Raw genomic sequence first — 12,337 nt, 5'->3', positions numbered from 1 at the left:
CTCTGTGCTTTAACATGCATATCGTTCACAGATACTTCCAGTAGCCCGATTTTGAATTTGGATAATTCTAATGAAGTGGTTAGAGACAGCCAAGGTCTGCTGTGGTGAGGTTCAAATAAAATTGGACAGGGATTTATGCTTCTTCCCAATGAAATAGAGTAGGTCTTGTCTTTCCGTTATTTATTTATTTTTCTTTCCTTTTGCCATTTTGCCTGGAAATGGTTTTCATCCCCGTCTCTGGGCGAGAGCTGTGCCCATTGAGATGACAGAGCACTCAGAATGGTGGTGGGCACACAGGTCTCAGACAGAGGATGTCTTGTCCAGTGGCTTAGGCCAATGTCGAGCTCTTCAGCCTTGTACCTGCTGTATTTGAAGTCAAGACAGCATTTTGCAGTAAACGAAAACAGGCAGCCTCCTTCTGGCAGCATCTAGCAGTGATGGCTTTTAGGACTTCAGTTTCTGTGAAGCATCCCCTGACTGCTGCGTAGGCTCTTCCCTGCCACTGGAAAGCCCATGATGCATTTCACCTTTTTGTGTTTAATGCAGCAGCCACTTTACTCTCGAGGGAGAAATGGCAGCATTTCCAAGTGAGCCAGAGTGTGAGTGAGTGTGTGTGTGTGTGTGTGTGTGTGTGTGTGTGTGTGTGTGTGTATGTGTAAGAGAGAGAGAGAGTTGGCTTGTTTGGTTGGGTGGCATCCCTTGTTTGCTTGTTTTTAGTAGTTCTAGCTTCCTAGAAGGCAGTAGGGTAAAAGAATGAATTCAAAGCTGAGTTTTTCTTACTTTTAGTCACTTTATGCAGCGCTTTGTTGCTCAGCTGCCTGACTGTTTCTCGTTCCACTCAGGCACTGACTTCTTAATTGCATCACGGAAGAATGATTCACAAAATGCAGTTAGGAGGGACTGAGCCTCTCATTTGCTTAGCCTCACAGTTCATGTGGGACTTTGTCTGAAAGGGGACAGGAGACTAGTAGACATTTCCATATCTCTGAGAGCTACTTTATTTGTATTTTTTTTCACGTACTCCTTCAGAAGGGAGTGGCAACCTTAATCAGCATGTACTCAAGAAAGGTTAAGTTCAGGTTCCCAGAAAGCTCCACAGTTTAGACCAGTGCTTCTGCCTCCTTGGTGCATCATGGTAGTATCTCCAAAGATAACATCCTCCTCACTTATTGAAGAATAGCTGTTCTAGCCAAGTGACCCTGGGACAGCCCTGAGGGATCTTCCCCATTCTGTGCTGTAAGACGTCATAGGGTTGAGACATCACTCACTGATCCCAAGATTAGAGGTGCACTTGAGAGCTACAGAGTCTGTGTTGCCTGTCTCCCAGATGCACAGGCTAGAGTAATAGGTCATTTTAAAGGGTGTTGAGTTCTCCTTCTCCATAGCCCACACCCTCTCCTGTGTCCTGCCTACTCCCTTTGGGTCAGTGGCTACAACACCCTCTTAAGTCTAGACGTCTGAGCAAGATGGATGGTGACCTCTAGCCTCCAAACCCTGAGCCCCAGAGACTGTCAAGGGCATATCACCTCATTGTTGTGTTCCTTTCCTTTGCTTTCTGGATTTCCATCTCATGGTGAAGCGTGTGGGGTTTATTTTTGTGTTTTTGTGTGTGTGCGCAGTGTCCGCCCCAAGCAAGTCTCTTGGGAGGAGGAGGCGGCGACTGGCCCGCAACAGGTTTACCATTGATTCTGATGCCGTCTCCGCCAGCAGCCCGGAGAAAGAGTCCCAGCAGCCCCCCGGTGGCGGGGACACTGACCGATGGGTAGAGGAACAGTTTGATCTTGCTCAGTATGAGGAGCAAGATGACATCAAGGAGACAGACATCCTCAGTGACGATGACGAGTTCTGCGAGTCCGTGAAGGGCACCGCAGTGGACAGAGACCTGCAGGAGCAGCTTCAGGCTGCCTCCATCAGTCAGCGAGAAAGAGGCCGGAGAACTCTGGATAGTCACGCGTCCCGCATGACCCAGCTCAGGAAGCAGACCGCCCTGTCGGGCATCAATGGAGGTCTGGAGAGCACCAGTGAGGAAGTCATTTGGGTCAGGCGTGAAGACTTTGCCCCCTCCAGGAAACTCAACACTGAGATCTGACTGTGTCGTGTCCCCCAGAGGATTTGTGTACATACTTCTCCCACCGCCCCACTCTGCCCGCCCTCCTGTCCCATCCTCGAGAATGTCCCCTTAGGTCGCACTCTTGCACACACGGTTCCGGCAGCTGACTCGGTTCTGAAGCCATGTAGCCACCCACCTTCGTCATTCTTAACAACATCAGAAAGAATTGTTCAGGGTCCCAAACAAGCTGGAGTCCTGTCCTCTGTATATTACCAAGGGCTTTTATTTATTCTCAATTAATCAGGGCCTGCAGAATCAGAAGAAATAATCGATAGCACTGGAAAGCAGATCCCCCCCACCCCCAGCAGCTAGGACAGATTGATTTAAGGGATAGCACACACAAAAGAGATGACACACCCCGTCCTGTCTGAAGCCAGTGTCCTAGCTGGGGAAACCACTTTCAAACACACAACGGAACGAGACGAAGTATCTGTACAGCTTGCAGGATTCGCCCTCCCTCTCTCTTCCGTGTCTGAGGGTATCAGTGTCCTTTAAGAATGTGTGAGGAGAGGGTGGTCTCATTTATGTCTTGATGAGCCTTTTATTTTTTTCTCCTGTTTTGAACTATGGCTGGTCTGACTCTATGTCGGTGTTTGGAAGCTCTAGTTTTGCATAGAATTATAAAGATGCCAAACTCTTGTAAAAGAGATCCAAATTTATCACTTGAGAGAAAAGAGAAGAAAAAAAAAAACCTATTTTTTGTATTTAACCTGTGATGCAGGGGCACAAAGAGATGAGAATTTTACAGTGTTAGATGTAACTCTGAGTCTAGAAATGAGCATATAACCTTTTGCAGAGAGTGAGGCATGGTGACTTTATATTTATATACGAAAAGCCAACAAGAAGCTCATGGTAAGGATAAATGTTGCTTTTTTAAGAAGCTTTTTTTTTTTTTTTAATGTTTGAGTCTATATTTGAGATGGGAGTTTGGCTGGGTGACACAAGACAGGGAATGGGCTGTGTGTGCGTCTGTAGCACATGGCAGGGGAGGGAGCCTCCTTCGTGTGGGGTTGCCATGGTGATCATTGATTGGTTTTCCCATCAAAACTGCATCTTCATCGTAGATGACCCGCCCCTTCCCTGACAGCCCATAACCAAACCTCTGAACCAAACAACCTCTTCAAAAACATCTCTTGCATTTAACACGTTCTTCATGCCAACAAAACAGGGTAAACATGCTGATAAATCTAACATTCTAAACAGATATCCAAATAGAAGAACAAAAACGAGTTTTAGCACTTTCAAATTTTTTTTAAAAAAAAGGTTTATAGCTTTTTTTTTTCCTTCTTCCCATTTCACAATGTCCACTTCCTAAGAATAAATAATATGAAAACTTTCTTTTTGGGGAAAAAAAAAATTATCTATTTGGTGTTTGACACATCAGTAGGTACTTTAAAGACCTGAATTTTATAGTAGCTTTAGGAATTATATTTTATAAGAATCAGTTATGACTTTATATTTCCAGACAATAGAGAGTTCAGAACATCTTGCTCCGTGCCCCTGCTTGCTTTTCCCTCTCTCTCATCCTACGTCCCTCCCCCTTTCGGGTTTCCAGGGCTCTGAGCTTGATCTTTTGAAAATTTTATTCTATTAAATTTTTGCTATATCTTCTGGTTTTCTTAAAAAGCTTTAGAATGGTTTCTATGCCCTTTGTATCACCGCATTGTTCCATATCATCTCGGGTTCGATTGTGTCTGGATGGAAAACTGAAGCAGAGGCGTCGAATAGTTGAATTTACTGGTCCCCCTGCAGCGCGTCCATGGAAAATACTGGAGAGTCTGGTGCTTGGAGAGGGTGCCATTGTCTCTTGTACATAAGGTCATGACGTGTCGATGTCAAAAGTTCTTATATATTTCTTTTATAAGCTGAAAGAAGGTCTATTTTTATGTTTTTAGGTCTATGAATGGAACGTTGTAAATGCCTGTCAAACAATAAAAATATTGAAAAGTACCAGTGTGGTTCTGTGCCTTTTGGGGGCTCGAAGATGAGTAGAAATGGGACTAGAAAGAGTCCCTGGGGGGAAAATTCCTGGGAATGTCTATATTAAAAGTCCCTCTTATGATCATCAAGGGAAACTGTTTTGGTAAGGCTTGAAGTTTTAACCAAAACAGAAAAGAAAATTTTTAAAAAGATGGAAAAAGCCCTATAGTTCCTTGACATCTTGGTCTAAAAACTTGGAGAACAGGAAATACCAAAAATATACATCCATTACCCATAGTGGGATGACAGTCATCCTTCAGTATCTGCAGAGTGATTGGTTCCAGGACTCTTGTGGGTACCTAAATTCAAGGATCTTCATGTAAATAGAATAGTATTTACATATAACTTGGCCAAGTCCTTTTGTATACTGTATATCATCTCTAGATTACTTATAATACCTAATACAATGTAAATGCTTTGCAGCTAGTTGATACTATAGTGTTTAGGGAATAATGACAAGAAAAAAGTCTACATCTTCAGTAGAGTTTTTAAGAAGCAGTTGGTGTTTGGTAGAACCGTATTTGTTTTCCCAGTCTCCTGCCCCATCCTGGAGGGAGCAGGTGGAGGGGTGCATGGGGAAATGTTAGGGTGGTGTGCAGAATTCAGGATTGGATGACGGAACTCATGGGTCATTCCACAGTTTGTCACTAGTGGCCTGCTGCCTGGATTTTTCACAGAGTCACACACACACACACACACACACACATACACACACACACAATGGTAAATATGATTTGGCCGGCTTTCTCTTCCTGTCAGAGTCTCCTGACCTTCCTCCGGAATCCCTTATAAACCTTACCCAGTCAGAGGTATCCATCCTCACCTGCCCTCCTCAGGTAAGAAGGTTTTCTCCTTCCTGTCTAAGGTGATGTAGAGCCTGCTGAGCTCTGCTCTGTGGCTCCTTGCTGTTCCTGTGGAGGTCTGTGGACCACAGCATCAACCCCCCAGAGCTTGTGAGAACAGCAGTAAATGGGCCTTCAGCACAGATGTGTAAATCAAACCAGATTTTTTTAAAAAAAAAATTATTTGTTTTAATTAGTTATACATGACAGTAGACTACACTTATATACTTTGATATATCATATATAGATGGGATATAATTTCTCATTTTTCTGAGTTACGTATTGTAGAATCACATTGGTCATACAGTCACATATATACATAAAGTAATAATATCTGATGATGTTTTGTTCTAAGAAAATCACTGGATAGTTCAGAGGCATGTTCATTTGAGAAACATCAGTTTGTCGGCCTCCCCGTGTTTTGACATTAAACAGTGATTTAGAGCCACGACACTTTCATAGGCACCATGCATCAATACATTCATTTGAAGATACAGAAAGGTGTCTTTCCGTCCTCCTCGGGACTGACTGGCGCACTTTAACACTTACTGATAAAGTCATCCCAACAGTTTGTCCTCCGGTGTTAGTGATATTTAGTGGCTTGGGCTGCATTCCCGAGTAGCCCTGGGCAGAGAAGTGAGTGCTCAAAGTTAGGTACAGAAGAACAATCCCAGGGCCTTTCCCCCTCTAACAATTTCTTTTTCAGTCACATTTCCATCTGCCTGGCAGAAATCATCCTCACTGCCCTGGTTCTCCCTGGCTGTCAGGGTTTAGGGCATTGGGTAAGGTCCTTGCCTCCAGTCTTGGTGTCCATTTGTCTGCAAAGGCTGCTGTAGTGATGGCCAATGCTCCTGCGCTCAGGGTCCCTCTTGTTTGGAGGTGGGCTCTCCAGTGTTTCCAGTTGCCCAACTCCGAGCTGCCCCCCCCCACCCCCAGTTATCTCTCAGGTCCTCAGCGTTTTGTCTGCTCCCTGTGCTGTTGCTCAAGCTCTGGCCCCTTTAGTCCCTCAGCCCTCTCCGGCCCCTACCCCCAGCGAGTGGATGTACCCTTTCTGTGCAGGGTGGATATGGGGAAGGAGGGGGAAGAACAGTGGAAAAAAGCCGTCTTCACCTGAAACCGACTCCTTTTCCCTCCCAGGGCTTTACAGGCAATTTCCAGGTTTGGGCATGTGCCTCTTCCAGGATATCACAGTTGCCTTCGAAGAAGGGGAAATATTGAGCAGGTGAAGGGAAGGAAAAGTGAAAACACAGGGAGAAAAACCAATACTCAAAATATTTAGCTACTTACGTGCAAAATGTATGAGGCCAGGATGGCAGCATTGCCTACCCCAGAGACCTCTCTAAAGTGAGTGGATGTTTGAAGAAAGGAGAAGGAGCATGAAGCCTCTTTGACATAAGGTGGGGATACATCCTGGTTAATCTGTGCTAAATTGAAAATATCCTAAGTCAAAACTCCATTGAATTCACTCATCCTTCCAGACACCCCAGCTCAGCATAAGGGCACACGGTGTGGCTCATTCACCCTTCTAGCCGGCACCGTGGTCACTGCTGCCACCTGGCATCTTGAGAGTGTCACACCACATACAGCTAGACTGTGAAAAGAGCAAAATTCAAACTGCAAAGCTATGGTTCCTACAGTATGCGTATCATCTTCACACAATCTTAAAGTAAAAAAAAAAATGTAAGTCAAAGCATCAGTGTATCAAGTGCTATCTATATGCAAAATATAAATCATGAATGTTTAGGGCTACTTCAAACAGTAGGAGCTGTTTCTTGTTACTGTCTTCTGTTAATCAAGCAGTGGTAGAAACTCTCCCAAAACATGTCCCTGGGACCGCTTTGTTTCTGTTCTCTCTGTCCCCATCTCACCACTCTCAGCCCATAGAATGCATTGCATAGTAAACCTCATTCATCTACAGTGGAATTTATTCTGGTCTATTCCATCCTTTCTACAGTGTAAAGCAACATTCAGCCTATAGGTTACACTATTCCATTAGGCCAGCGTCTCCCACCACCCAGGTTTGCGTCTCAGTGCAACGTGATCAGGTAGGTCCTCGTGTCCCTGCTGACAAGCCGTGGACTCATGGTCTGCAGTTTCTAACTTGTGGGCCGTGTGTCTTCTGCTGTTGTCTTGTGATATGGAATTATTTTAAAGATACCAGGGGTTATACATGCCCGTTCAGCACTGAGCCACTTTTCTTGAAAGTCACCTAGGGCTCCCTCAGCTGCTCTCAAGAACAGTTTGGATTTTGAGTTTGGCGCTTTCATCTGAGACACAGTGTCATGTGTTCTGTTGTGCTTAGCTTTGTGCCCAAGTTTCTGCCTGGCATCATTATATGTTGCACTGTAGGTTAATGGGTAGTTGATTTTAACCCCATCCCTGTCAATCAAGATATTAACACTTTGTTATCATGTCCTTGATTGTTTTCTTGAATATATACATGGATGTGTGTGTGAGTACACACACGTGGGTCCATGTGCATGTACGCATAAAATTGATTCCGTTTTATTAACCCATATAGGGTTATTTCATTAGCCTGATTTTTGCCTTCAGGGTTACAAGTGAAGAGCATTTCCCTAGGACATTACAAAGAGACTATGTCTATTCTAAGTTATGCCACATCTATCTTAATGGATGGGTCGTAGGTCACCATAATTCACATGACCAATTCTCTGCCAGTAGATATTAAGGCTTCTAGATCTTTTATTATGAAAAAATTGGATGACACCACATTGCATAATTCTGTGGGCTGGTCCAAACGCTTCTGTATAATTAAAGAGGCAGCTTCTGGTGCATTTATGTGCATTTTAAGGATTTTGATGCATATTCCTAAATTGCCGGATGCCATATCTCTGTTGAACTTCTGGTGAGCACTCAGCCTTCTGCTTCCTGTCCAGTTTCTTCATGTTGTCACAGACATGCTGGTGGCTTAGCCACGGGACACTGGCTTTCTCACCAGATGAGGATGGATGAGCTTGGAGAGCTGGGCACCCTCCCTGTTCTACCTTCCCTCCTTCAGCCACACGAGTGTTGGGGGACTATTTGGCCATTAGTTCCTAGGGTATCGGGGTATTTGCAGTGATAAGAGTTTGAGTGTCACTGTTTTCTGCCCTTCAGATCTCCCAAGATCTTAAATACCCCTCACCCCACAATGCTGTTGGTTTTGCCTGTGGATTTAAATGAAGTTTGTGTTTTCTGTGATAGTGATAAAATCATAAATTTTTTATCATAGACATGCTTGGGCAATCCATTCCTCTTCCCCATCTTCTTTTAACAAAGTGTTTAAAGAAAAAGTGTAAGGGCTTGGGATATAGCTCAGTTGGTAGAGTGCTTGCCTCACACGTGCAAGGCCCTGGGTTCGGTCCTCAGCACCATAAAAACAAAATAAAAATAAAAATTTTAAGACTCAATAGTTGGACAAGAGATGTCCCAGAACCCAGTTTTGGCTCAAGCAGACCATAAACTAACAATTCAGTTGTAAACTCAAGCAGATGGGAATATGGTAACAACTCCAAAAATTTTAGGAGATGGATGGAAAATCAAGTACGTATGGATGGGGTTGTGAAGAAGTTTTGTTAACTTGCAGCAAATCTTGATGCCTTTTATTAAAAGCCATTTCATATTTAATCCTTAGTACCAAGAAACAAAGCAAAAAAACCATTCTATAAAAAGATTTTTTTTTTTGGTAGTAAACCAGGGTTTTTAGATTTTCAACAACCTTTCCAGTCTTGGGGTTACACAGTTCTTTCCTGAAGTTCTTCTGCTGGGGAATGAGCTTGTGATGGAGATACAGTTTCTCTCTCTTCTCTCCCACTCTCACTGTCATCCTTCTCCCACTTGATAGAGGGAGAAAGAGACTTCTCAGCCATCTCGGATCGCACTTGAGGGGAGAACCTCTGGGACATCCAGTGGACACAGAGAAATGGTGTATTGATAAAGTCAATGATGATGCTGACCAGGGAGCTGGCCCCTTAACAAGTCAGGTAGTTTCTATTTATTTGCTTTCGATCAATTTGAAGGAAGACCTGCTCAAGTTGTCAGGTGGAGTGGTGCAGCATTTAAAATAACTATAGATGATGTTTTAGTCTGTTTTCTGTTGCTATAGTAAAACCCCTGACACTTTATAAATAGAAGTTTTATTTAACTCATGGTTCTGAAGAGTGGGAAGCCCAATACTTGCCCAGCATCCGGTGAGGGTCTTCTTGCCTCACAACATGGTGGAGGGCATCACATGGTGAGGCAGAGTAAGTGGACAAGTTCAGATCACTCTTCCTCTTCTCATAAAGCCACTTGTGCCATCTTGGAGGGCCCCATCCTCATGACCACATCCAATTCTAATTACTTCCCAAAGGTTGCACCTCCAAATCCCATGAACATACGAATTTGTGGATTAAGTTCCCAATTATGAATTTTTGGAGGATGCCTTCAAACCATGGCCAATGATATCTCTGGATTTGGGCATTATAATTCAAGACGGGAAGAAATTGGGTGGCACTTCATAAAACTGCAATAATAAAGCTCCATTTATTCCCAATAGTCTCCAAACAGGGTTTTCCTGTGCTTATATTTATAAAACAGAAAAATCAAAGTAGAATTGAGGTTGAACTCTAGTTATATTACCTCATAACATAAGGTAATTCAAAATGAAAAGCCCTACCCATTTCATTATTATTTCTAGTGAAATTTTACTTTATGTATTTAATATTTTCAAAACATATATTTTTATATAATCAATTGTGTATCAATAATAATTGTAATGGAAACTTAATCCAGAATTGATTTTTTAAAAGAATTGTAGCTTTGTGGTCATAGGAAACGTCAGAACTTTTTTTTTTACATAAATGTGGATTAATTTATTATTTTTTCTCATTTTTTTTCTTTTAAAAAATTTGTTCTTTTTAGATATACATGACAATAGAGTATATTTTGACCTAGTATACATGCATGGAGTATAACTTAGGATTCCATTCTTGTGGTTGTACATGATATGGAGTATTACTGGTCATGTATTCATATATGAACATAGAAAATGATGTCCAATTCATTTTATTGTCTTTCCTATTCCCCTCTCCCTTCCCTTCATTCCCCTTGTCTAATCCAATGAACTTCTATTTTTCCCATACTCCTCCCTTTATTGTATGTTGGCATCCACCTATCAGAGGGAACATTTGGCTTTTGGTTTTTTGGGGTTTGACTTATTTCACTAGCATGATAGTCTCCAGTTCCATCCACTTACCAGCAAATACTATAATTTCATTTTTCTTTATGGCTGAATAATATTTCATTGTGTATATATACCATGTTTTCTTTATCCTTTAATCTATTAAAAGGCACCTAGGTTGGTTCCATAGCTTAGCTAATGTGAATTGAGCTGCTATAAACATTGATGTGGCCATGTTACTGTAGTACGCTGATTTTAAGTCCTTTGGGTATATACCAAGGAGTAGGATAATTGGGTCAGATGGTGGTTCCATTCCAAGTTTTGTGAGGAGTCTCCATACTGCTTTCCATAGTGGTTGTACCAACTTGTGGTCCTACCAGGTCTCATGCTCATTGGCTCCTCAGCCTTTCAGTATGAAATTATGGGATGGTGCCATGTGTGTATCTTCTAGCTCTGGTTTTGACCAATTGAATGAAAATTGGCATTTATAGAGAACATCTGGAAAATGCCTTTGTTATTGTTAGGGATTTGTATTCTTCATTTTTTTAAGAGTTCTACCTCACCCTGTTAAATATATAAAAGTCTCTCTAGATTTGACAGAGATATAAGTGATTAAAAATTTTTATGTAGAACTTAAAAAATGGAAAGACCACCTTCAAAGTGCATTTATTATTCACACTTTATTTCTAAAACAAATGTGAAAGCTTGGATCAGACTAGCAGCTTGTAGATGTGTGTTATGTCACGTACAATATTACTAAATAATTCATGTTCAGGTGGCCGAATCTGAAGCATCTCAATTTTGAAATTAAAAAAAAAATTAAAATCCATTCCACTGTCTTAGCTAAGACATAACAAATTTAATAATTTTCTTTCTGCTTGAATTTTATATCACTCATAAAACTTTTTACACAAAAAGAGATCTATATTACAAATACACATAGAATTCCATCAACTGATTTTTCATTCTTTTCCTCACTAAAACTTGTCTGGGACACACGCAATTTGTCTTAATAAAAATTACATTATTGACTCATTTTTTACTAGAAACACACTTGAGAATTCCACATAGATTTAATACTTTCCTTCTCATCATTCCCTACCCCCAAATACTCCAGCAGTTGATAGTTCTTGAAATTCTTTTAAAAAGTGCTCTGTGAGTTTTTAAAATTTTAATCGACTGTATATGGGATGAAAAATTATTTTTTTCCCTCTATCCTTTTGAGTTCTTAGTTGAGACCCCTGTAACAAAAGGCAGACTAACAAAAGAAAAACAAACAAGTTTATTAAGATGAGTATTTCATATTAACATGGGAGAAAACTCAAGAAAAGAATACTTCCCAAAGAGGTGGCCTGGAACTTTGGTAAGATTTATAGTGTCTTGGACAAAGAGCAATATACATGGTTAGAGAAGTAACAAGACAAAAAAAAAAAAAAAAAAAAAAAAAGGAACTTTCAATCTCCAGGGGAGGTAAGGAAGAGGAAGGCAAATAAATGAGAAGCCAATGGTACTTGAAGGCTGGTTAGTAGTGTTTGGCATGTAGATTTCTCTGCACCACTGCCAGGCAGATGAGGGTCTAAAGCTGACTCTTCCTGGTAGAGAGCTGAGGGGGGACACCTGCCTGTAGGTAAATAGAGGGTTGGCAGGGGGTTTTCTCCTACCAGCCTCTTTTCCATGACCATAGTCAAGTTAACCCACAGGCCAGCAAGCATGTTTCCATCTGGCATGTTCTGCCACTCTTCATTCATCATTTTATTTTGCTCATTTGTTTTCCAATAACCCAGAAAATTTGGTCAAGGTTTAATTCATGAAGAGCTGTCTTATGAACAGTCCAAGGTAACGTCTTAGGTCTCAGATGTACAGTCTAGCAATCTCACTAATCCTGAGATTGGGATTGCAGGCTGCCACTACCATTCAGTAGATTAAAAACGGAAATGCAGGCTGAGGTTGTTTTGTGGCTCAGTGGCAGAGCGCTTGCCTCGCATGTGTGAGGCACTGAGTTCAATTCTTAGCACCACATTTGAATAAATAAAGGTCTATTGACAATTAAAAAACAAACAAACAAAAGGTAATGCTTCTACCAGGAACTGGTCCTACTCTACCTGGGCAGAGGTTCATCTTCAAGAAATTTTGACATAGCAAAACGAAATTGCCTCGGGGAAGGGACAGGAGAGCTGGCCTCTCAAGCTGGAGAAGGCCAAGTGGACATCAGAGATAGGAATTTCTGAGTTTGTGACGGTGACG

The 12,337-nt window shown here is 41.8% G+C and overlaps 1 protein-coding gene across 6 annotated transcripts in view; it reads left to right on the top strand.

Annotated features, from left to right (window-relative positions):
• The window catches only part of Tiam1 (TIAM Rac1 associated GEF 1), a 359,774-nt gene extending 355,714 nt beyond the window's left edge, over positions 1 to 4,060 (top strand). For all 6 annotated transcript variants that reach the window (XM_078044523.1, XM_078044519.1, XM_078044520.1 and 3 more), the window contains one exon: positions 1,620 to 4,060. In XM_078044523.1, the coding sequence (XP_077900649.1) occupies positions 1,620 to 2,089 (470 nt within the window). In that variant the 3' untranslated portion in view covers positions 2,090 to 4,060. The remainder of the gene's footprint in view (positions 1 to 1,619) is intronic.
• The last annotated feature ends 8,277 nt before the right edge of the window (positions 4,061 to 12,337 follow it).

This window comes from Ictidomys tridecemlineatus, chromosome 3 (assembly GCF_052094955.1).
Source record: "Ictidomys tridecemlineatus isolate mIctTri1 chromosome 3, mIctTri1.hap1, whole genome shotgun sequence".
Lineage (NCBI taxonomy): Eukaryota > Metazoa > Chordata > Mammalia > Rodentia > Sciuridae > Ictidomys > Ictidomys tridecemlineatus.
This window is presented reverse-complemented; position numbering and strand designations above follow the sequence as displayed.